Below are 25,655 nucleotides of genomic sequence, written 5' to 3'. Positions count from 1 at the left end.
GCCTTTGTACATTTACTGACGCATGCTAAACCAATATAAGCTAGATTTAAATTGATTTAAGGGTGTCTGCATGCAAAGTTGCACCAATCTAACTAAATCTGTTCAAAATCAGAGCGTTAAATTGATGCAGCACCGTGTATCAGCCAGATCTGAATCTCTGATTCTCAGTTTATATCCATTCTAAAGAGGAGTAATACACAGTATACTGTACCTTACTGTTCTGAAACTTTGTTTAATTAGAGATTTGAGTTGTCTTTTAAAAAGTGACCTATGGAAATGTATTGTTTGTTACAAAATCCGTGAGCCAGTTGAGGGACCTGAATTAATTTTCTCTTGCAGCCTTCACAATTGTTTAAAATTCATGCAAGACAGAAAAGTAGATTTATTTCTTTGCTGTTATAAGGCAGTGAACAGATCACAAGCAGATGTAACATTAAGCATGTGGGGTATTTTTTTTTCCATCCTTGACTTGAGGGAACACCTATTGGGGATCCATCCAACCAGGGTCACTGTCCATCTAATTTATTCTGAATTTTCTGGTTTAATTATTTAATTGTCTTTCTGGAGTAGTTTTGGTGTGCTGGATTTACTGGGCCAAATTCATCACGAGTGTAACTTGCTTGAAACTAGTAGTTATACCAAAGATTAATACGGCCCATTTTTGCTAGATGCTTCTCTTTAGCAGGGGTAATAGAGCATGTTCATTCATTTAAAATACCTGCACTTTTTCTGTAATTGCCCCAGCAAAGGTATATACCAATGGGCACTCGCTTCTTGAAGCAACAATTATTCATAATTCTAGTTGGCCAAAGTAGATTTTCAATTTCATTTTGTAGATAATGAACACAAAAAAGTGGGTAAACTTTTGCAATCAGCGCTTTGTAGTAGCTCAGAAAGCTACGCAGAATATGCTGGAAATATGAATACTTTTGTCCAATCAGAACCATTGCATAAATATGACTTCAGGTTCTTAACATAATTTGCCTGTCTAGCATATGGGATCACAAGACTATTGCTCAGAACAACAAAGTACTAACAAGGTGAAATCCATATGGCGCAAGTACTCTAGTTGCTAACCTAGATTAAGGGAAGAAAGTTTGACTCGAGCACTCACTCCTGTCAAAGCTTCCTTTTTCCCCTCTGGCAACAGCTATAATTTCTATGCTTACGACTGGGATTGTAAGTAACCTTAACACTGTAGTGCAGCTGTAGGATATGAACAGGAAGGATTGTGCTTTCTGTGAATTTTTTTTGGTGTAGCAAGGCAGAGAAGGTCAGTTGTGACATGAAGCTTTCCGATGGTGGTAAATTTAATCACTTTTATAGTGAAAATTCCTAATTCTTTTTAGGATATATTCTTTAAGTAATCTATTGATATCCATGTAGAAAAGCTCTGTACTCTGATTTCATATAGTTTTGATGATGTAGGCCAGTGTTTCCCAAACTTGGGACACCGCTTGTGTAGGGAAAGCCCCTGGTGGGCCGGGCCGGTTTGTTTACCTGCTGCATCTGCAGGTCCGGCCGATCGCGGCTCCCACTGGCCGTGGTTCGCTGCTCCTGGCCAATGGGAGCTGCTGGAAGCGGCGACCAGTATGTCCCTCGGCCCGTGCCGCTTCCAGCAGCTCCCATTGGCCTGGAGCAGCAAACCATGGCCAGTGGGAGCTGCAATTGGCTGGACCTGCGGATGCAGCAGGTAAACAAACCAGCCTGTCCTGCCAGGGGCTTTCTCTACACAAGTGGCGTCCCAAGTTTGGGAAACACTAATATAGACAAATTAGACCCTGGTATGTTCTCATTATTGGTGGTTGAAGGAAATGTGAATTGCTGAGGAATATTGATGTAAGAAGTTATGAAATACTACCTCCACTGAAACACTGAGTTATAGTAAATGCATTAAAAGTTTATCAAAGTGCCTGCAGTTCCTTATTAACCCTTTCATGCCTTCCTTGGCATGCAAGGGCCACTCTCAGATCAGAAAGTTGCAGTTCTCTTCTCTGAACTCGTTTTCTTGATGATTTTTTTTTGTATTAATATACATTGCAACACTTAATTTCTAATATGAGGGAGATAAACCAAGCAATGCTTTGATCTAATTAGCTCCTCTTCGTGATCACCTCTTCTCCCTGGACCTGTTCAGCTCCACTCCCTGTCACTGCTTTCTAGCTCTTCTCAGTCTACTCCTTGGCCTGGCAGGCTCTTCAGCTCCAACTGAACCCTTCCTCCCCCCTCATTCTTAGCTGCTGCTCCATCAGACCCTTCCCTCCCTCCCTCCCTCTACCCCCCTTTTACCCACCACCTATCGCTTGATGAGACACCCAACTGGATTCTCAGGTGAGATTCCATTTTTTTTACAAAATGGGGGAGGGGGGCAGTAAATGAGCAAGATGGTCTTTATCCAAAGTATTTTTCATAAACTTCTGCATAAGGTTGGTACAAGGAGGTTCTTTCCCAGAGTTTCCCTTTGTCCTGCTTCCCCACTGGGAGAAGAAAAAAGTGAGGATAAATATATGATCAGCAATAAGGAAACTTCTTGTATGGCAGGGATATTTTCTTTCTAGAAATGTTGCTTTAAGATAGCTCTTTCCCCACAGCTCACTGCTTTAATATTTAACTAGAAAAGGAAAATATTTGTATTGTATGATAGCCTAGTGGGCTTCCAAAAAAAAAAAAAAGAAGCTTAGAGATGAGCTACTGAAGTGGTCTACAGTTGCTGATGGAGAGAGACCAGAAGCTATGGTAGATCAACATTAGGGCCACAGCTGTTGATACTCCCCATTTGCTCCCTCTGTCTCTTCCTTGACCTTGATCTGTTTTTCAGTCTTATCACAATCCTACTGTTGCAGTCTACAGCTATTCCACTTGTAAAACCCTGGAATGCAGTCCCTCTCTGGCACTGCTAGTGTGAGGAGGTCTGAGCAATAGGATGCAGTTGAGAGCTGTTCTTAAACTTTGGTAAACACAGTAGAGGCACTAGCAGGATTATTAAAAAAAAAAAAAAGACCATTTGGGACAAAATTCTTCCTCTCACGAGTGGGATGTAGTGTGACAGTTTGCTGATTTCTCTAAATTTGCCACTTTTCCCTAGAACTCCAGACCGGAGTCTACAAATGATGATGACGAAGCACTGGATGAGGAAACAAAGAGAAGAGATCAGTTAATTAAAGGGGCCATTGAAGTATTAATACGAGAATATTCCAGCGAGCTCAATGCCCCTTCCCAGGAATCTGACTCTCACCCCAGGAAGAAGAAAAAGGAAAAGAAGGAGGACGTATGTGTTTTGATTTTGGACAAAACAGGTTTTTCTTCAACTCGCCTTTATATAATGGCCAAACCCTGTGCAAATACTTTAACTCAAAACTTCTGATGAGAAAACAAATCGACAAGCGTTGATGTCAGCAGCAGTTTCATGTATTAAATTGAAATCTAGTCAGTTTTAGATGCCATCCCCTCAGGATGGTTTAGGGGGTCTGAGCACCTAGACTTCTTGGAACTACAGGTTTGAATCCTGGCAGGTTTGACTCAGCCTTTCATCCCTCTGAGGTAGATATGTTGAACTCAGTGCAGTTTATTGCATGTCTATAGGTTTTTCAGATGAGACCTTAAAAAACAAGGTCCTGCCTGTTCTGTGTTGACACTTAAAGATCCCAGAACACTTTGTGTAAGCATAGTGGTTTGCTCTGGTGTCCTTTACCAAAATTTTCTCTTCTCCCCACTGTTTGATAGCATGCTATGAGTCAGCTGGTTGTTGCTACTTTACACCCCAGAGGTGGTTGCATTTCAGTGGTGGTATACGTGTATAGTTTTGAAACACTTTGGGATCCTCCAGGGATGAAAGGCATGTTATAATTTTATTATTTTTACTATAAAACTACTATTATAAAAATGTTTTAGTTTGGCTGTGTTTGGCCAGCTGGCTTTCCTAAACTTTGTGACACACAAAAAATCTAGTGTTTGGCAGAAATGTTCTGATGCAAACCTCCTTTATGGGTGATCCTTTCAGTGTACTAATAAACTCTGAAGAAGAGGGGAGAACCAAGAATTTACAATTCTCAAGCTAAGACTTTGCTTTTGCAATTGAGTCTCTAACCATGTGAAAATGAGCTCTTGACACCTCTCAACCTCCACCCAAGGTTGCAAGAAATCAGAATCTAGTTGGACTGAGATTTTTACCTGCTTAAATCTACTGTATAATTCCCATTCCAAGGCAGTAATGCAGCTTCAGCTGCTGATGGGGTGTGAAAGAGCGGTGCAAGAAGCAACACCTCTCCCTCTGGGAGTGAGTATATCATCCCCACATCATTCTTAGTCTAAAATAACCTGAGGAATAGAAGTCCTGAGTTGAGAATTTAGATTTCCTTCCTCACCCTTTCTTTGGGGCAAGACTTTTTGGATGAGAATCTAAGAATGAAGTCATTGTCTAATGCTGTGGGCTGTATATTATGCAAACAAAAAATACTGTAATATGTTTGTTGTGCTGAGGCTATCTGTGATCATGGATAATGACAGATGACTATACTATCACATTGCCATGCCACGATAATCTCGCAAGAGCCGAATGCTAAGTGCACTTTTTGTAACTCTGCTATCTCTGCATGATCTAGCTTTAGACCAGTCTGAGCTAGCAGAGCAGATTAATATGTTCTGCCAAAGACACAGCAGCTGTTGGGTTGAAATTGCACTTTGCCTTCTCTCCCTGATGGGTAGGGAAATGAGAATTTTGGAGGCTACCATCTTTGGCCTCTGGGGGTGCAGGTGGGAGCAGGGAGATGATCCTAGTTCATCACTCCTTTGACTTTTAAAGAGGGGGGGAGAGAAGAATCTGTGGGTGGCGGGTGGAGGGAAGATGCCATATAAAAAAACTGCTTATTCTGGGGCTTCTGTCCCCCTGAAGGGGATGGGAAGAAAACTGCTGATGTTAGCAGCTGAGTCCTTCACTAGTTCCACTGGATGAAGGAATGATGGATGATGTGGGGGAGATGAGGGTGTGTGGGAGGAGTGGCGAGTGAGTGGAATCTGTTTTTGAATTTCAAGCACGGGGGAACCTCGCTAATTCGCACTAACTACCAGGAGACCCATTGCAGATGACTAAATTTTGCGAATTAGCGAGTAAATAAAATCAAGATTTATGCACCACAATGTATTGATCACTTATTTTGACAAGTGTAGTTTAGTCTTATTTATGACATTATTATAGTGTACTAATGTCCTGTAGTACGCTTTGTAATTCTGTGATGTCTTACTAATGAGACCTCACTACAACATCTGTTAAATCTTTGCTGAGAAATAGATCAGTGAAGGGAGAATTAGCGAGGTTCTTCTGTAATTTTGTTGAGTCAAAAAAATAAGATCACAGCAATACAATATTGCTTATAGTACAAACATACAAAACATTGTTTTTCAGAGTAGTGTGCAATCTATTTTTAAAAAAAAAAATCTCCGTGGATTTTTCCGCAGATTTTCCGCAGATTTCCAGTGGCCCCACTGATACCTTATCCACTCATCACCAAGGTTCGTTTACATTGTAGGCTTTGACAATGACTATGTTTACTGCTAGTTGCCAGATTTGTGACTCTTGTCCATCTGATTTTTCACTCATTAACATCAGACTGTCAGGTTTGGTACTACAGAAGGGGTATATTTATCTCTTACAAGACTGGTACAAAACTTCTAACCTTGAGCTTTTCTCTTGTTCTTCTGTGTATGTACAGACGGCTCTTAATGCTTTTCCTCCTGTCCCCCTTGTTTTTTAGGAGGATATAAATGCTATAGAAATGGAGGAAGACAAAAGAGACCTGATATCAAGAGAGATCAGTAAATTCAGAGACACACACAAGGTAGTATTCTTGTTTTTGCACTTGATACAAAATTAGACTTTTACAGATTCCAAAAAAACCCACTTTTATAAAATTTACCAATACAATACAATATCACTTAAAATACTGTTTATAATGAGGTGTAATATATATATATAGAGAGAGAGAGAGTGCTATTTAAAACCAGCAAAAAAAACATACCACATTAAGTGGCCCGTGGCATTTGTAAGACTTTTAGTCGCTATTGATTACTTTGCAGTCTTCTCACTTTATCATGAATAGACACAACTTAAGTTTCTACACATACATTAGGTTAGATATATTTATAACTAAAGACTAAACAGGCTGCAATGTAAGACATACACTTGAGTGTGTTTCTGTAGACAGTTATAACGTAATCCAAGGAAACGTTTTATGGAGAACTGAAACTTAATTTTAAATTTAAGACTTTTTTATTTTAATAGTTCTAAGTTGAGTGGGGGAAAATTAAAAATAGGTCAGTGGTTACCAGAATTACCAAAATTTAGATGCATGGAAGAATTGTAAATTCCCATAAAGCTAATCTATTCATTGACCCCCACCATTATGATAGAGATCATATGGTGACTAATGCAAGATGAAACTCAGCTTGGAAAGTAACATGGAATAGGATGTAAGTATGAGCTTCTGTTTTTTATTATATTTATGGATGCCCCCTCAGAAAAATATGCAAAGGGGTAACTGGCTTGGAAATGTTGTGCACAGCAAATCCCACTTCAGGGTTCCCACCTACAAAAGTTTCTGTTAATGTCAGTGCATTTATGAATGTTTCTGGTTTGGAAGGTGGTACTAATGGATAGTGAAATGCAAACTGTGCATGTAATATATTTCAATGTTTAGCTTATAAGGCGGTATTAATTTTCCCCAGCAAGAGTGGAGGTGGTCCATGACCCATTGAAGTATTAACCAGTGTTCACATTTTGAGCAAACACTTTTTTTGAATACCTGAAGTTGACATTGATTAAAAGGTTGAAGGTGCAATAAGGTGAAGCGTACCCCTGTTGTTCAGCTTTACCTTGTGCAGTTGTTGGGTGGTACTTTTTCACACAACTTTATCAACATAAAGCAAAAGGAACACTGTTGGCAATGTAAATACTGCATTTTCCTCTCCACTCAATTTGGGAATGAAAACCTAAGGAAAAGAATTCCAGAAGAGATCTTCTGGTGAATTTCAGTAATTAAATATGAAACTGGTCAATGGTGAGACATAGAAAAGTTGCGTTTAATTCCAGGCCCTGTCAAGTCACTGGTACAAAATATAAACAAATCAAGTGGTTTAAAAAAAATTAAAATATGCTTCACTGTTTCAGAAGCTGTCAGGCATTTTACTGCCTTTGATCTATTTTATTGGGGGGGATATTTTGGATTTCTTAACTTTAAAATCAACTTTAATTATAATAAGTGGCCATTGCATATATTGGGTGGAATGATTTAAAAAGGCTGTTGAATCTATAGCAGCTGGCTAGTGAGCACAGTGAACCTTTGCATGTTTTTAAAATGAGTTTATAAAACAATAACCACAGACTGTCAGGGTATCAGCCTTGCAGGGGGCGTCCATTTACAGCACGGACGAGTCTGAAGAGAGCTCAAGGTAAGATTTATGATTCTTCTATCTGTCCTTTTCTGTTCATTACTTCATTATATCTATGATGCTTTTTCCATCCCATTATCCCTTCAGACTCTTTTGTTTACACTGGTAGCAGTTATTTAAATGAGATTTTGATATGAACCAGATAGGCCAATTCATTCCTGTATTAGATTTTTAAGGAACCAAATTTATAAAATGGGTCATAAGAGACCAAAACTTGTACAGATAAAATGTCTGAGACACAATTTTTGCTATGAACAAGTATTTGAGAGAAAATCCAGGAATTCAGCAAAAGAAATTTCTATTGGAACATCTAAAATAATCTGTAAGTATCAACTATTTCAGTATATAAACTTTTCTTTAAAAGTATATGAAATTGAGGTAAGTTTGATTTTGAAAATTGACATAGCATAGTCTAACATCTTACCATATTAGTTTGTTACATTATAAGACATCTATAAAAGAATTTCACTTAGTTTCTACGTTTTCACCCCTCTGTTTTGTAGAATTTTAAGTTTTGTTTTTCATAATATCAGTTTCCTACCATTTTTAATCCCCTTTTCCTTTTGTGATTTCAATGTATCCAACACTAGCATGCCTGTATTTTACTATCAATGCAGTGTGGTATGGTGGCTGGATATATTGATCTCTTGTGAATTAGCTTTATTTCTGTAACCTTTTGTCAGTTCTCTGGTCCATGGGCACATGACAGAAGAATATTTACCAGGTAAGATTGCTTTTTTAAAGTTGTCTTAAATGCATTGTTTAAAGAGAGAAAAAAAAAAAGAAAATGCACATTTTATTGTTTCAGTTTTTAATTTCTTTACAGTGGTGGTAAACGTGGAGCCAAAGGGGATAAAACCTGTTTTTTCTGCTCAGTATGTGTAAAAACCATGTGGGGTTCTGGCATCTGTCAGGCTGACAAACTTGGTCTGTCTTTATTGTTTGGTATTTTTGTGAACCGTGTACTTGCTCTTCCTCCCAGAAACATAGCTTATAGGCAAAGTTAATCCAGTGTTGGCGATCCATGTCCTAGCACAGCATCTGTAAGTTAACACACAACAATTGCTTCCAAGGATGGATTTATCTATCATTCTATTGATGTATTTTCTATTGTCTTATAGGAGTTCTGGTTATAGATACCGTTTTTAAATGGAAAAGTTTCAACTGTATACAATTTTAGTAAAACTGTAGCAGATAACCCTTTAGTTTCTATATTTCAAATGAGTGATTTCCAACCTTTTTTAATCTTTCCATCTTGTAGGGGTGGAAGTTGAGGATTCCATTCGGCAGAATTCACTTTTTACATGTGAACAGTTAGAGCTCTTTAGGAAGGGCAAAGTGGGAGGGGTCCAGCTCCCTCCTCACTGTTGAGCCATGTGCGCCCATGTGCAAATGGATGAATTTCTTTACCCCAAGTTTTCAGATAGGGTTGATTTGGTCTGCTGAGACCATGGGGAAACAACTCTGCCCCAATGGGCATCAACTGAATTCTGTTTGTCCAGCTCAGAAGAATAAATTTTATTAGCTAAAAGTTCATTTTCTTTGTTCCCAAGTGGTTCATTGCACCTGTGGAGTCTGTGGCTCTGCTGTGAACCATGATTGAGAATGCACTGTGTATGTGCAGCTCAGTCATTATACAACAGTCCAAGGCCAGTCCTACCCTGCCATCCAAGGTTGGAGATTGCTGGTCTGTGTAGATCTATGCTTTTGCACGAAATCTAGTCTTGTGATTGCTGCATTTTGATTTCATACTTATGAGTTCAAAACAAACTATTCAATACATTAAATGTTAAATCACTGGTGGTTTTGGTATGCCCATTACCAGCCTTGCGTGTTGCGCCGGGACTATCAGATTCCTGCAATTATGGAACTAACTGTGAAAGTTCTCTTGTTGGTTTCTAGAAACTGGAGGAGGAAAAAGGCAAAAAAGAGAAAGAGAGACAAGAAATTGAAAAAGAACGGAGAGAAAGAGAGAGGGAACGGGAGCGTGAACGAGAGAGGAGGGAGCGCGAAAGAGAGAGGGAACGGGAGCGTGAACGAGAGAAGGAGAAAGAACGGGAGCGTGAACGAGAGCGGGATCGGGATCGTGACCGGACTAAAGATAGAGACAGAGACCGGGATCGAGACCGTGACAGAGACCGTGAAAGGAGCTCAGACCGCAACAAGGATCGAAGCAGATCACGGTAAATAAAAGTTTGAGTTGCTGAAATAGAACTCTAGTTCTTGCTAAGGCTGCTTACACAAGTGAATATAGTTCAATATATTGGGTTTTTTTTCACTTAGAAAAAAGACAGCTCTCAATCCTAAGTAAAAAATAAATAAAAAAAAATAGGTCCATGTAAAATAGGAAATATGATTTTAAAAAACTTTAATTTTATACATAAAAAGTACACAAAGCATATGACAGTTCCCACAAAAGGTGAAGCCTTGTTGCTCAGCCTGTCATCCTAGCTAATTGGCAATATGAACAGAGCTAAACTGCAAAGAAGCTAGTGACTAAACATGGTGATGCAAAGTCTGTATGCAGGTTGTGAGCCAAATGGGAAGAGGGAGAGATTGTTTCAAGGAGGTGTACATATATTAGCCTTGGCACTCAGTTTCTGCACCCTGAATTTAAGGGGCAGACTAAATGCTTTTGGGGCCCTTGTCTTGTGGAGGTAGAGCTGGATGGAGATATCACGCAGTGTCAGAATTGGTATGCTTATGGGGCACTAGAGGGTTAAAAATAACATGAAAGATGATGATAAATGTGACTCTCTCAGTAGGTGGTGATAACGTACCCTTAAATTCATTTAAGATTGAAGCTTTGTATACAAGGCTTTTCAGGCCAGCAGTAATCTTATTTTTTTTTATGTCCTAGGGACAATATTCATACCTAAGGCAATTGTCCAGGCTGACTCTCTTCCCCCCCCCCCCACCTTTTTTTTTTTGGCGGGGGAGGTTGGTGGTGAGGGTGTTATGGAAAGATCTTTCATACCTTACACAACTATCTGGCTTTCTTATTGTCTTCTGCTTTTGGGATGGGTAGGGAGAAAAAAAAAATCCTTATAGGTCTGGGTGAGGCAGCTGGAAGTGAGTCTTTCATACAGACTGGGTTAAGGGTTATTTTTTCATAACTGATTGCATTACACCCACTATATCCCCACCAATGCCTCTTCAGACAGAGCATCTGCCCTCCATCATGAGGTGACCTTCTGTATCCCTGTAATAGTCCTTCGGCAAGGTGATATTCTTTGTTAAGAGGATAAGGGAAAGTTTTATACATAAATATAAAGAAATAAAAAGATTAACTTCTGCTCAGCAAGACCTGCTCTCCCTTTTCACCAGGATTAACCTGACATACCTCTGTTCCTGGTAGCCTGAAGAATGGGGGACTGAGCTTGCAGTTCAAACTGAGATCTCTGCAAGTAGCACAAACCTTAAGTGTTATTTAAACTGTAAAACGATAGCCTGGAAAATAAAGCGGTCTAATACCTTTTGGGGCATGTATGTGGGAAAACTATTAGAGAACATTGACCCTTGAATACTAGTTACTGCCATGTGAGCTTAGTGATTCCAAGTATTTATGGTTGGGCTGACTAAGAAACAGGTTTAAAAAACAGCAAAAAATTAAATGTAGATTTACATAATCAGTTCCATCACTATAGCTAATCATTTTGTACAATAACAAGAGGAATAACTCCAGAGAAGGCAGAGTGGATAAAAATCAATGATTTAAAAAAATAAATAATTGGATTTAAAAAATAAAATTGATTTTTTTGATAAAATGCTTTTTGAGGAAAAAACCCATCTAAAGAGAGAGAACTCATCATGGAATAGAGATTATAAATTCTAATTCTATAGTATGAGACAATATATTTATGTAATCTGGGGGGAGTGATAGCTCAGTGGTTTGAGCATTGGCCTGCTAAATGCAGGGTTGTGAGTTCAATTCTTGAGGGGGCCACTTAGGGATCTGGAGCAAAATCAGTACTTGGTCCTGCTAGTGAAGGCAGGGGGCTGGACTCAGTGACCTTTCAGGGTCCCTTCCAGCTCTACAAGATAGGTATATCTCCATATATAATCTTTAAGAAAAGTTTTTTGTAAATGAGTTTCAATAGTTCATGGATTAGGGACCCAAACTTACAGGGTTCCAGGGGCTTCTGTATGGATTATTTAGGTTAATCTTTCGATCTACCCAATGGGACTCAGTACTCAGTATAGAAGATACCATCAGAGATGCTTAGTTTTGCAGTTCTCAAACTGTGGATTCATGTCTCCAGTTATAACATGCTTGTTAACAGCAAAAATGTTTTTAAATAAATAATATATAGAGGTGAGAAATAACGGACCTCAACCCTATTGTCGCTCTGCAAATTTGTGTACACAGAGTCAATCCCTTACCTTTCTCTAAAAGTGCAAAGTTTCAAAAAGTTCAATGAATAGAAGATTGTTGGAGGCGGAATAGATCTGGACAAGGAGAAGTCTGGAGATAAATGTGAGAAGGGAGGAACAGGCAGTAGAAACAAAAGTGAAACTGTTTGAGCAGCATATTCCAGAAGTCTTAAGGTCTTTCTGAATGTAGCCTTCATTGCTTTGAGATCTACCATACCATTCTCTCACTAGAAGGGAAAACCTATAATGGCAGCAGGCCATAAGAGACCCAGTTTGGGTCTCATCTATCTCTTGAGTTGTAAAGAATATGCATTAAGGTTATAACAACCAACAAGAAAGCACTTTTATGTAGAAATCCATGATTAAATCAAGTCTTCCTGACTAGTGATTTAAATCATGATTTAAATCAATTTGATTTAACTCAAATCCACCTTGAGAGAAGGTATCAATACTGTATTAAGTGTTTGAAATTACATCCAATACTTGTTTGTGTTTGTTTGGTAGAGGAGATAAGCTAGCTGGTTGTATGCTTAATTGTATTGGCTCTTTTCCTTAGAGAGAAAAGCAGAGACAGAGAACGTGAACGGGAGCGGGAGCGGGAAAGAGAACGAGAGAGAGAGCGGGAGAGAGAACGAGAGCGGGAAAGGGAAAGGGAGAGAGAACGGGAGCGGGAGCGAGAAAAGGACAAGAAAAGGGACCGAGAAGAGGATGAAGAGGATGCCTATGAACGCCGAAAGCTGGAAAGGAAACTACGTGAGAAGGAAGCTGCTTATCAAGAGGTAGTTTGGGAGTAGCTATGCTTTTCAAACTTTTCAAGTTGGAAAGTCACTTCTGATGTCAGTGACTTTTTAATTGTGTGTTTCTTGGTGGTTGTCTTACTGCACAATAGTCCACTTTTTCCCCAACCCCATATCTAACCCTTTGGCACTGGATGACAGGATTCAGAACACAATGTTACACAAATTAAATCAGTCTGGAGGGGAATTTCTGGCCCATTTATTCCAAGGGTTTAAAACTATAAGTAGCGAATTTTTATATCTTGACCTAATTATTTCTGAGTATGTGGAAACTGGTTTTGTTTTTTAGTTGGTTTCTAATGCTCATGAGATTGGAGAGTATTTCGTATATTTTTATTGCAGCGTCTTAAAAACTGGGAGATCAGAGAACGGAAGAAAACTAGAGAATATGAAAAAGAATCTGAGAGGGAAGAAGAAAGACGAAGGGAAATGGTAAGATTCGCTATTTGCAATTGGATTCCTTTTTTTCCCCCTCTGTTTGAATTAGAACTGAGGCAGATTCTGTAATTTTCTTCACATAAAGGGCTACTGTGAAATATCCTGTAATGTATTGTCCTGCTTACATCAACAGAACACATGGATTTTGTACACAATAGCTTAAAGCTAACTAGCCACATAATTGTGATAGATGACTTTTAAAATGTAAAGCAGAAGCATTAGGTAAGAGATCCTGGAAAAATAAAGATTGGTTGCCTGGCTTTAGCAGAAGCAAAATAGGGAGAGAGCAGGCCGCTGCAAAATACTCTAGTTGTCTTACAGAGAATTGCATCTTCAGTAAGAAATGTTACAACTGTGACCAACACACCTGTCAAGTTTTCAGTGTAAACGTAGTCTGTTTTCTGACGTATAAAACATTGGTCAGATCTAGTCTGCTGGATGTACTCATGTGGTATGCTTGGCATGTTCAGATTCTGCAGAATGTGGGTTTGTTCTTTTTAAAGGTTCTGTTCCTCTACCACGTTTTGGCTCGTGCATGAGCTCAATGCTGCAGCACATTGCAAAGGAGTATTTAAATCTAAAATTATTCATTAGAATTATTTGTTGATTAAACTTTTGGTTTTATAAAATCTAAATTTCAAGACTAAATGGAACTAATAGTGCCCATTTAAACTGACACTTTCAAATCCATTAAAAAAACTGGCTTATAAAGCATTTATTTGAAGAACCCTATTGTGGTTTTCTTATTTAGGACACAAGAATATTGACCATATGAAAAAGCTTCAAGATGTTAGATAATGAGAACTTCAGTGCTTGACAGTGAGGGACATTTATCCTACCAGTCAGAGATGGACAAACATTAGTGAGTTGTCACACTATTATATGGGAGGAGGGGGGTGATGCCACTCCAGAAGCTCTCCATCTGCTGGCAGGGGGAATCTGTATCCAATAGTTTAAACAGGGATAGAATGAAACTGAATGTATTTTGTCTGAGAGGAAGGAGTAGAAAACCTTTACAGTAATATTGATGTCTCTACTTGCTACAGGCAAAAGAAGCCAAACGGCTAAAAGAATTTTTAGAAGATTATGATGATGACAGAGATGATCCAAAATATTACAGGTACGTTTGAGTAAGCAACCAAGCGGGGAAAATCCAATCCTCACTAACTAGCTGATTAATAAAATTGTCATGGTTACTGGTAGAAAATAAGAGGCATGAGTGTACAGGGAACTTGGCACTCAAATACTGTGGTGATAGGGATCATTAAGTAGCTAGATTACCTCATGGAGTCAATACATTCAAAATCTGAGGGAACTGGGTAACACTTTACTGCTACTCACTGATTCAAGGAGCATCCTCTCCTTCCCACTCCTTTAACAGAGATGAGGGTACTGCTTTAGGGTGAGGCAGAACATGAGATCAGAGTAGTCCCAAAACTGTGGGTAAGGGAGGGAAGAGTGGACTTCTATATAAACTTATTTCTCTGCTCTTTATACTGGGGCTGTAAATTATATTCAGAAAAACTTTTAAGTCAGGGTGGTGAGGATCCTTCTTATGGGAATACCCAAAAAAATTAACTTAAACTGATTAATTAAAATCGGGAGGAGTTCTTATCAAGTACAGGTTTACTCGGGTCTATAAAACACTTACTATTTTCCTAGCTTTATAAATGATCCCACTCTAACTATAATTTTTTTCATTCAGGATTCCAGAAAGAGCACTTGTCTCTCTGCATGTCTCATTATCTGCTGAGCATGATGATGCTGATTCTTTGGAGTTGGGTATAGAATGGGAGTTGACATTTTAGCATCTCCCATCATGAGACTAGAGGGTTCAAGGTGCACTTACACATCTTGTGGTTTTACTTAATGGAAAAATGAATGGAAGCAGTTATGTGTCGTAGAAGGCTTTCATTAGATTGTTCTTAACTTTTAAGCACAAAGTTTGTATCTTCTTCAGGGGTAGTGCTCTTCAAAAGAGATTGCGAGACAGGGAGAAAGAGATGGAAGGAGATGAACGAGATAGGAAGAGGGAGAAAGAAGAGTTGGAAGAAATCAGGCAGCGCCTTCTGGCAGAAGGACATCCAGATCCAGATGCAGAACTCCAGAGGGTAAGCAACAACTGGTCTGACAAAGGAAAATGCATAAATATCTTTGTAGTATTAGGCAAAGTTAAATGTTTGAGTACACGTTTAATAAATTAGAGGTTTATAGTTGATCTGGTGGTAATATATGCTTTGTTCATCCAAATGTAGATATGGAAAGCTTTTTTGGTTTCCAGTCTTTATGTAAGTATCATAAAATTGTTAATCTGGATTATTTTTTTTTAAAAATCCAGATAAAATGGAGTTTAAAAATGATTTGGATTTACCAGGATTATCCGATTATGAAGACAGTAGTAGGGTTTGTGTATATTTTATTCCTTAATAACAGATTATGCGGTGGACACTTCATGGGGTAGAGGGCAGGACATTTAAGTAGGTCCTTTTTCAGAATCTTCCCAAATAGGACAATTTTGGTCTTGAGAGGTTTTTACATTTGCTAATTGGCTGTTTATTTGCAGATGGAACAAGAGGCCGAAAGGCGCCGACAGCCACAAATCAAACAGGAGCCAGAATCTGAGGAAGAAGAGGAGGAAAAGCCAGAAAAAGAGGAAAAAAGGGAAGAACCAGAGGAAGAGGAGGAGGAACCGGAACAAAAGCCTTGCCTTAAACCAACCCTACGACCCATCAGCTCTGCCCCATCTGTTTCATCTGCTAGTGGCAATGCAACCCCTAACACCCCTGGTGATGAATCACCCTGTGGCATCATCATCCCTCATGAAAACTCGCCTGATCAGCAACAGCCAGAGGAGCATAGGCCTAAAATAGGACTTAGCCTCAAATTGGGCAAGTTGGCATTTCATTTCAATTTTCCTTGAGGGTTTGTAGAGAGAAGAAACACAGGAAGTTGAGAAGTAATTCAATTTTCCAAATTATATTGTAGATTTGGGAGCAAAACTGAGCAACTTGATATGCTAAATTGCCAGTAACTAGGATGTTCTTCCTGCTCAAAGATATCTTAATATATTAGCTGATTTGTCTAAAATCTGGGAAGAAGAAAACAGGTTTGGCATGCTAAGTGAGTGGTTTCCTAAAGAATGCTCTACTAATGAGCTGTGATTAATACTTTGGACTTAAAATGTTAGAAGACCTGTAAGCATTAGATGGAAAGCCCATTGAAATCTGTCCATTGACATCAGTAGGCTCCAGCCAGAAGTGCTTTACAAATATTTTTTCATAATACCCTTTTCAAAGACCAGCAAAATAAGGGCTAGAGAGGCTGACTTTCCCAGAGCAGCACAGTAAACTGGTGACAGAATCCAGAATAGAACAAGAGTCTTGACTCCCATTTCCTCTGCTCTGAGCACTAGAGAATAATTTTTATATCCCTGTTCCTTATTTAAGGGTGTGAATTTTACTGTGAAGACAAACAAAACTACCTTCAGTTGCAAATTACAAATATTTTATTATTCTCTCCTGCCTTTCTTTGTAGGTGCCTGCAATAGTCCAAGCCAGCCCAATGCTGTGAAGAGGAAGAAGCTCCCCGTGGACAGTGTGTTCAATAAATTTGAGGATGAAGACAGTGATGATGTGCCCCGGAAAAGGAAATTGGTTCCCTTGGATTATGGTGAAGAAGATAAAGGCTCCTCCAAGGGCAATGTCAATACAGAAGAAAAGCGCAAACATATTAAAAGTCTTATTGAGAAAATTCCCACAGCCAAACCAGAGCTCTTTGCTTATCCTCTTGATTGGTCTATTGTGGATTCAGTGAGTAACTGTTTCTTTAATTAAAAAAAAAAATAAAGCTAATGTTGATCGGAAAGCATAATCTGCCAAGTGATGCACCATGGTATTCACTAAAAAGACAAAACATTTGTCACCATGAGTCACATCAATAGCTCTGACTCAAATCAAACATGACAGTTGATGCTGTACTTCCTGTCCACAGATAGTATCTACTCTGCATCATGTCATGCCTGCTTAGATTAGCTCCTGGGCCTCTCCCTAGCTGATGATACAAATTTATATAATGGGTTTTATAGTATGACCAAAAGTCCACTAGAAACTTATTGTAGATCATAAGACTTGATTTAAACCATAGGTGAGAATTAGGGACATTTAATTTACTGTGTCACCAGGTCCCTGAGGAATAGCTTTCGATTTCTAACAGGTTCTGTTAGGTAGTATAACTTTTTGCAGTAAATTGGCCTGCATTTGTGTTGGGCAGGTATAAATTGAATTAAAATATTGATCTGACATTATATAATGTTGGATCTTTCACTAGTTATTTGTGTGTTAGATCCTCTGCATCACTGTTAGTAGCTAGCTTCTGGGTAGTACTGATGGGGGGCAGTAAGGATGATGGTAATAGTCTGACATAAATGGTGTTCTCTTTCCTTTTCAGACATTAATGGAACGTCGAATTAGACCATGGATCAACAAGAAAATAATAGAATATATTGGTGAAGAAGAAGCCACACTAGTTGATTTTGTTTGTTCAAAGGTTAATATAATTTTCCTCTGAATAACTTTCTAAACATCTGGGTTTTGTTTCCAGTTTAAAAAGACAATGGCTGGAGAATAACCATTTGAAGATACTACAGTTTGTAATATTGACCAGCAGCAAGCAGTCAACACCGATTTAATGCATGTACCCAATTACAAGACAGCTCCTTTAATACTTATTTACTCACAGTATGCATATACCCAAGTCTCTTTGCAGTCTGCTGCACACTTAACTGGATTTTTGTAGTGAGACCCTCCAGGGCAGCAGATGAGATTTTGCAGAAACTTCAGATGAATTAAAAAAGAGATTTTTATATAATTTAAATAGGAAAGTGAATAATAATCAGTATATAATCCCTGTTCACTTTCATATTTAATTCAGTTTATTTTACCTTGCCCCATAGGTCTTAATTTTTAGTGTTTATTGAAAATCCATAACTGTTAGAAGCTCTCGGAGAGAAACAGGAGATTTTGCTTTTTGGGTTCAGAAGAGTTAGATTTTTGGCACCTGAGAAAAATGTGGGATACACTTTGAGTGTGTGGAATAAGCATGTTAAGTGGATATAAAATGAATATATTTGAAATATTTAACCATGGTGATACTGACATTTGCCTCGTTAGATTTCAAATTTAATAGATAATTGAAATGAATGTGGCAGTTGATACTTGTCACAGCTTTGGAACAGGCTGTTTGCAGATTCAGGCAGAGACCACTGGACTGATTTTACATTTGGTTCACTTTTTAAAAAAGGTTTCTTCACAGCCATAGGGCTAGAAACATTTATTTTATTTTTTTAAAATAAAAGCCTGGCTTTTGGAGCACAATTCTGATAGGAGGTATTAATTTTAGCAAAGTTTTCATTTATTTGTTTAAACTTTATTAAATTTTATATATAATGCCACCCTCTCCTGGAAAAGGACTTTGAGCGCTGAAAAACAATTTCAAATATGTTAAAATAAATACCACCCATTCAAATCTCTAACAAATAAAACAAAGTGAGGGAGGATGATTGATACCCACCCACTCACTATCCTCCCTTTATCCTCTCCCAGTAGCAGATCCAGGTTGGAGGAGGGGAAATTCCTTTACCCTCACTCCCCAAATTAGCACAGCCAGACTGGAAGTGTAGGAGCAGTTAGTTGAGTGAGTCCCTTGTGGCTTCTTGGAGCTAGGCAATGCTGGTGTTTTATCCCACACATTGACCTTGATACTAACACTCCTGTGAAAGTAGATGCAGTCTTTAAGGATCTTTAAGGATGTTTTGCTGAGGCAAAACAGTGGGTTGCTTGCTATAGCAATTTCAAATTTAGGCTCATTTTTTGGAGATCTTTAATATAAGTACAGTTCTTAGGTTCTCAGTTTGTAGACTGAAAACCATTTATTTGTTTCAGGTTATGGCTCATAGTTCGCCGCAAAGCATATTGGATGATGTTGCCATGGTAAGCTGAAATTGAATATCAATTATCTTCTATTTTTTCCCCCTCATGTTTCCCCCTGGCCCACTGATACCTCTCAATTCAGATGGGTTGGTTTTGTTGCCTCGTAAACATTACATAGAAGCTAATAATTACAGACTCAGAATGTCTAACTTTGAATTTTGTTGAATATCTGTCAATATTCATCTGTTATGGACCCTTTCTCTGCAGCAGTTTGGGTATAGCAATTGACTGCAAACTTAGGATGAAGCATAGGCACATACATTATGATAGCATTCTGCAGTCACTGATGATGGACTTTCTTAATTAGGATAGTATAGTATGTTTAATGTACATCCATTTCCAGTTTTCATCTGAACATTTCCAAAATAGTCATTTTCTAGATTTTACATATGTCAAATCAGTCCACGTACAAGTGGACTGGCTCCACAACCTTCCCTTTATGATTTGACATATGTAAAATCTAAAACTGCAAATTTCTTCGGTAAAACTGGAGAGAAGGGTTTTGTTCCTTTGGTGGAAAAAGTATCTTGTCAAGAATGCACAAGTCAACTCCTTCCTCTTGAAGAAAGCACCTAGGCAGTTCATATTTGTTTGTTAAACTAATAACAGTATTGATGCTAGGCACTTTCAAAATATAGAGGAATACAGTTTCTACCTGTGTAGATTCTAGATGGGGAAAGCTGTGTTAAGAAATAGATACAGCATACAAGAAAAGTAATCATTGGGGGAGGGGGCGTGTCACATCTTCAGTTGCATATCAGTTTGGGGGTTTTAAGTTACACATGAAATTCCTCATCCCTAACCTCCTGCTACAGTTCAGCTTCATTACAGAGATGGGAGAGGCAAATGCAATTGCAAGCTTCCGTTTGTGTCTTGACACTATGCCCTCCCAACATTGTCTTCCCCCTCCACATAAATAACAATTAATTCATAAGATAAAGGGAAAAGATAAATAGATGACTTAGCTAGTTTCTTGTAGGTGTTGCAGAAAAATGGGTCTTCAGAAGGGATTTAAAGGAGAGGGTGGTGGCCATGGGAGTCAGCTCAGGAAGGGCATCTTACGGAAGGATAGGGAGCAGCATGGAAGAAATTGAGGCACTTGGAGGAGCATACAAACGACATCAAGGTGGCACAATGGGGCAACAAATGCATGGGAGAATAAGAAGGCAGGGGCAGAGTTACATAGAGAATGATTGTGAGAAACTTGGAGTTTGATGTGGTGAAACAGATCCATTGGAAGAATCCAAAGAAGCAATAGGGAGCTCAGATTCTGACCTTACTGCCTGAGTTTTGTTCACATTAAAAGGGGGCAGATTGGATGTGGGGGAGACCAGAACACAGGTGGCTGTAGTGCTCAGGTTGAAACTAATGGCTTACACAGAGAAGAAAGCTTGGGTTTTGGATATATTGTGTAGGAAAAAGGAAGAGTTGGCAGTGACCTCCAGATTGCAGATCTCTCTGTTAGGGAGGATAGCAGCATGGTCTCTTGTGCTGGAGAATAGGATAAAAGGATAACACTGCTTTTGTAATTCAGCCAGTTGAATCATTGTCATGCAGTCATGTTTCTGAAACTTAAAATTGCTTGATTGCTATTCTGTAAAACAACTGTTTATGGTGGAAGGAGCAGCTGGGGACCATGATGCACGGATATTTAATAGTGATAGAACACAGTGTGAAAGAAAGGTGCCAAGGTGAACTACCTGCTTCTATAGCAGTGGTTCTCAAACTTTTGGTACTGGTGACCCCGTTCACATAGCAAGCCACTGAGTGTGACCCCCTCCTTATAAATTAAAAACACCTTTTTATATATTTAACACTATTATAAATGTTGGAGGCAAAGCGAGGTTTGGGATGGAGGCTGACAGCTTGCAAACTCCCATGCAATAACCTCGTGACCCCCTCAGGGGTCCCAACCCCCAGTTTGACAACTCCTGTTGTATAGCTTGCAGAGAGAACCCTTAGCCACAAAATTTGGATCCAGATTCCAACATTCCCAAATTTCAGAGGGAGGCTCAGAAAAAAAGATTTTGGTTTGGCCCATCCTAAAGATATACGAGTCAGCCACACAGTTTAGATATGGATCAGATCTCTTGACACTTCCACTCTCATCCTCCTGAACTTTAGGATTCAGATCCAGAGTTTCAGTTGGCCCTATCCCAAATTTGTGAATAAAATATGGTCTTCCCTAGGAGACTAAATGTAGCATTGATTACTTGGAGTTATAATAAAAATAAGTACATATGACATGAAGTCAACTTAATGAAATAAGATAGATGCCTTGGGTTCACTTCACTTTCAAACTAAAATATGTGAAGTGATTGCAATCTGCTCAAGCAAATCAGAGGACCCTAGCCATACTCGTTAAACTTTATATAATGCCTTACTGAAAAATTCAGAAGCTTTTTAGTTTTGTGTACTAGGATCATATCCCCCACCACTTGACAATAATACATAAACTTTTTCCAGGAACAACTTAATATTGCTGTTTCATGATGGAAAATAACTTTATAACTTGATTTATTTTGCTCACCAGATGTTTCTTTCCTATGAACCCTACCAAAGTAATAAGTCTGTCTGCTAAGTTTAACTGTAGTGTCGCTAACTGGAAACCCACCATAACCTAATATATTTTTTTCCCCCACCTGTAGGTACTAGATGAAGAAGCGGAAGTTTTTATAGTAAAAATGTGGAGGCTATTGATATACGAAACAGAAGCCAAGAAAATCGGTCTAGTGAAGTAAAGCACTCTCCTTGCTTTTAGGGTTCCATTTGTTTTTTGTTTTTCTTTTCCATCATTCAAGAACTTTGAATTTTCTCTGTCCTCGGAGACACTTGTGAGACCTGTATTTTTTTTATGTAGAAAATGTGAAAAAAAAGTGTCCTCTGCTCTGTTGAGGCCACTCTGCCCCCCCTTGGTTATGGTTATATGAATCCTGCATTGGTTCTCTTTTTATAGTTCACCAGGTACAATTACTGGTATGTTTTATAAGATGCAGCTACTGTACAAGTCTCTGGTGATCTTGTTCGGCAAATCTGTTCCTTGTAAATATTAAAAAGACTCCATTGTTTTGCAAAACATTTGCACTTAATGTGGAACTATATCATACAGACCAAGATAATTGATTTTACTGAAAGTGTATCATCCTCGTCTCTCTTCTCCCCCCGCCCCCTTTTTATTTAAAGAACGATCATAATAGAATTGAAATTAGAATTGTAAAAATAGAATAAGTGGATGCAGCGACTTTCTCGGCTTTCACAGTATGCGTGTGAGCGTGCCTGTGCCTGTTGATTTGTCCCTCTCATCTGACCTAGGGAAAGGAGTGGCCTTAAGCTTTTCATTGTATGTGAACGTGCAGGAAAAATGGTGGTGTTTTGCCAATTTTGTGAAACTGGCCAGATTCCTCCTCCAGATGCTCAACCTTCTCATAAAGGGAGTGCAGATTGCAAGATGCTTCTTATTCTTTGTTAGTTATGATGAGGAGATGACTTCAGTGAGCACTATTTAATGCTTTTTTACCTCAGCTGTCTTGTGCACAATTATTTCATTTTAGCCCTTCTCTGCTAGCCCTTCCTACCTCCAAAAATAATCTGACTGATTTTTAAGAAATTACTTTTAAAACACCTTTTTTAGAATTTAGAAGAGAAATTAATATGGCAGTTTAGGACATTTTGGGAAAGAAAAGGTTGAAGGATATAATTAACTATAGCAGTTTATAAAACTAAATCATACATTTTCAAACAATGTAGAAGTCTGTTTTTATGTGTACTATCAAACCAGCCCTAGTTTTGTTTTCCTTCATTTTTTGTACTGTAAGCAGGCTGTATTGTCATTGAAAGAGGGTGATATTTTCCTGCCTTGTCTGTATGGGATTTTTATAAACTGATGCAGTATAAATGATGAGATGTACTGTACACTGCATTTTTTTATCTCATACCCAGGTAGAAAGGCACTGATGATGTGCGATGAGCCGTCTTGATTGCAGGATGAATGTTTTCCAGGGAGCAAAACTATCTCAAACATTTTTTTAATTTTTAAACACAATTCTTATTAGCAAACAAATTAAGTACAGCTGTTCAAGTATCTGTGTAACTGTATTTAACTGAAGGATACAGGTTGACCTGTTTAGAAAGCATAACTGTGACCTTGAGTTATTAGATTTCTTGCATCTTAAGAGGACATTTGAAAACACTGTTCTTAACAAATGGGATCGTGTAAAGGTTCCGCCATGTAAATATTTCAAATATTAAAAATGTATATATTTGATTTGGGGGCTCAAATTCTTTTGGAGTTTCATACAGCTTGCCATTTTATTGAACATATCTATTCCAGGTCAGGAACCAGAACAAATGTCCACAGAGGCTTTTTTCCTCTTCTATGTGGGCTTAACAGAAGTGTGCAGATGTGGTCCTAAGTTGCCCTTTTTTATCCCTTTGAGTTTGTACGCTTAAAGTGTGCTTTTCTTTATTTGGGTTGAGATCTAATATTGTTTTATGTTGTGGTTTAGTTTGGGTTCATTTTTTTGCGCACACCCACACACACTCAACCTCATCCATGCTAGTTTTTGCTCAATGTGTATGACTGCCACTTGATATTACCTGAGTGGCGCCCTTTTCCCCTTCTCCACCACCTTCTTTGGTGGCTCTTCCAGATGCTGATGAAATTTGAAGTTATGAACTCCAGGGTGGGAGTGAAGAGAGAAGGGGGAGCTGGTTGAACCTAAAATTTCAAGGCCTTATTTGTTCCCTCTAATACAATCTTCCCATGTCTGTCCCTAACGGTACCATAGCAGAGCAAGCTGAACTGATCTTTAATGCCAAACAAATGTCACTGAGACACACACTGCCCTCCACGCTTGGTATTTTGCCCAACACCCCAACAGGTTATGAAACTGAAGCTAGATCTTTGCTTAGCAGAACACTCTGCCAGTAGGGTTGTTCTACATACCTGCCTATTAAATTATGTTAATGGATTTGATAATGCTTGTGCACTTGCTTCCTAGAGAAACTGAGTTGAATGGAGGTCTGGGTGGGCAAGACTTTGTTAAAATTTAAATCGGAATATTAAGCAAATATGGATTAGTTTGATAAATAGTATTCAGACGTGTATAAATTATTGTATTAGTGATTTATTTGGAAACTGGTTTTAAGGAAGTTGAGAATTTGTCACTCATTTATGTTTGGTGGTAGTGAGTGCACAAGATCGGGTAACTGCAGGTTCATAACCGATTTTTTTCCCCCTTTCAGAATGCAACACTGACTGTAAAGTTTTCATACTAGTGTTGCCTGTTTCTTGTTGAGCATGTTACTTAACAGTTATTAATGTGGTTTACCATTGAGACTGGTTTTACTGCGCTGTTTTCCACCCACTTAGAAGAGGATGATTCTAGTTTTTGTGAATATACAAAAATCAGTATCCTCTAGGATGTTTCTGGTTATGGTTGTGTTGTGCTTATGGATTTAAGTCTTTTCCCCTTGGATTCCTGTAAACATATTTATTAAAACAATCAGTTAGTGTTTGAAAACTTATATTTCTGATGTTTCTAGGCTTTTTAAATCTCAAAGCATTAAATGGAATTGACATCACTAGTATACAGAAAAGGAAGAAATTTACTATTTGCTGGAATGGATTTCAGAATAAAGTAATCCGTAAGAGCGCTGCACAATTCTTAATATAGAATGTCTCTTCCTTAAGTGTTTTTTCTTTCAACACACAGGAACTGGGTTATTTCAAAATGCAGTTACAAAAGAGTTGCTACAGTTGATTGTGTAAACTATTTTGAGAGACAAGGTGGGTGAGGTAATATATTTTATTGGACCGACTTCTGTTGGTGAGAGAGACAAGCTTTCAAGCTTACTCAGAGCTCTTCTTCACCTCGCCCACCTTTTCTCTCAAATATCTTGACCAACATGGCTACAGCGCGTAAACTGTTTTGATGGATATTTGACATTCTCTGACCATTCTAAATTATTTTATTCTCTGAACATGTGGAAACTTGGGCTGGTTGAATATATTCTATTGACATGTTAGTACAGTGAGGAAGTGGATTAACTATATATTGGTCATGAGATCTTTTGGTTAACTGTCCTATAAACTTTGATGGAAATTTGATGTGGTGTGCTATAGCACCACATCAAGTACTTTGTTCTTATCATGGGATACATTTCACTATGGTACAAATTAAAGGAAAAATATTTATCTGTGTTCTGGAAGCAATAAGGGGCCCTAGTCATGGATCAGTGCCCCATTGTGTAGGGCACTACAATTTAACTTTTCTGTTTGGTTGGTTGGTTTTTTTTTTTTAAAAAAGGCCAGACAGATGCTCTGAATATCCTGAGACTAACCCAGCAGCATTAATACCAATATACAAATATAGCACAATTTTCCTTGAAATATTAGGTTCATATTCCCACTGATGAGTGTTGTACCACCTGGTGGCACCTAACAGTAGAACCTTCTTCAACTGTAGTGCCTATTAGAGCACACATATGCCTTCTCCTACCCCTTCCCTTGGCATTTCCGAGGGGGAGGCTATATAAGGGGGCACTGCACCCTCTACCATCTCAGTTCCTTCCAACTGCTGCACCAGACAGAAGTTCTTAGTATAGTTTTTAGTAT

At 38.5% G+C, this 25,655-nt stretch overlaps 1 protein-coding gene across 5 annotated transcripts in view; it reads left to right on the top strand.

Annotated features, from left to right (window-relative positions):
* The window catches only part of RBM25 (RNA binding motif protein 25), a 72,171-nt gene extending 48,868 nt beyond the window's left edge, over nucleotides 1–23,303 (top strand). For 4 of the 5 annotated variants that reach the window (XM_045012177.1, XM_045012178.1, XM_045012174.1 and 1 more), the window contains 13 exons: nucleotides 3,086–3,268; nucleotides 5,455–5,508; nucleotides 5,751–5,834; nucleotides 9,346–9,626; nucleotides 12,374–12,596; nucleotides 12,957–13,046; nucleotides 14,099–14,172; nucleotides 15,013–15,163; nucleotides 15,616–15,940; nucleotides 16,587–16,861; nucleotides 17,499–17,597; nucleotides 18,992–19,039; nucleotides 21,688–23,303. In XM_045012177.1, the coding sequence (XP_044868112.1) occupies nucleotides 3,086–3,268; nucleotides 5,455–5,508; nucleotides 5,751–5,834; nucleotides 9,346–9,626; nucleotides 12,374–12,596; nucleotides 12,957–13,046; nucleotides 14,099–14,172; nucleotides 15,013–15,163; nucleotides 15,616–15,940; nucleotides 16,587–16,861; nucleotides 17,499–17,597; nucleotides 18,992–19,039; nucleotides 21,688–21,780 (1,980 nt within the window). In that variant the 3' untranslated portion in view covers nucleotides 21,781–23,303. The remainder of the gene's footprint in view (nucleotides 1–3,085; nucleotides 3,269–5,454; nucleotides 5,509–5,750; nucleotides 5,835–9,345; nucleotides 9,627–12,373; nucleotides 12,597–12,956; nucleotides 13,047–14,098; nucleotides 14,173–15,012; nucleotides 15,164–15,615; nucleotides 15,941–16,586; nucleotides 16,862–17,498; nucleotides 17,598–18,991; nucleotides 19,040–21,687) is intronic. The other variant, XM_045012175.1, reaches the window with a different exon arrangement.
* Nucleotides 23,304–25,655: the final 2,352 nt, after the last annotated feature.

The sequence above is a fragment of the Mauremys mutica genome, chromosome 4 (genome assembly GCF_020497125.1).
Source record: "Mauremys mutica isolate MM-2020 ecotype Southern chromosome 4, ASM2049712v1, whole genome shotgun sequence".
Classification (NCBI taxonomy): Eukaryota; Metazoa; Chordata; order Testudines; family Geoemydidae; genus Mauremys; species Mauremys mutica.
Note: the sequence above shows the minus strand (reverse complement) of the source record. Positions and strands in the feature narration are given on the sequence as shown.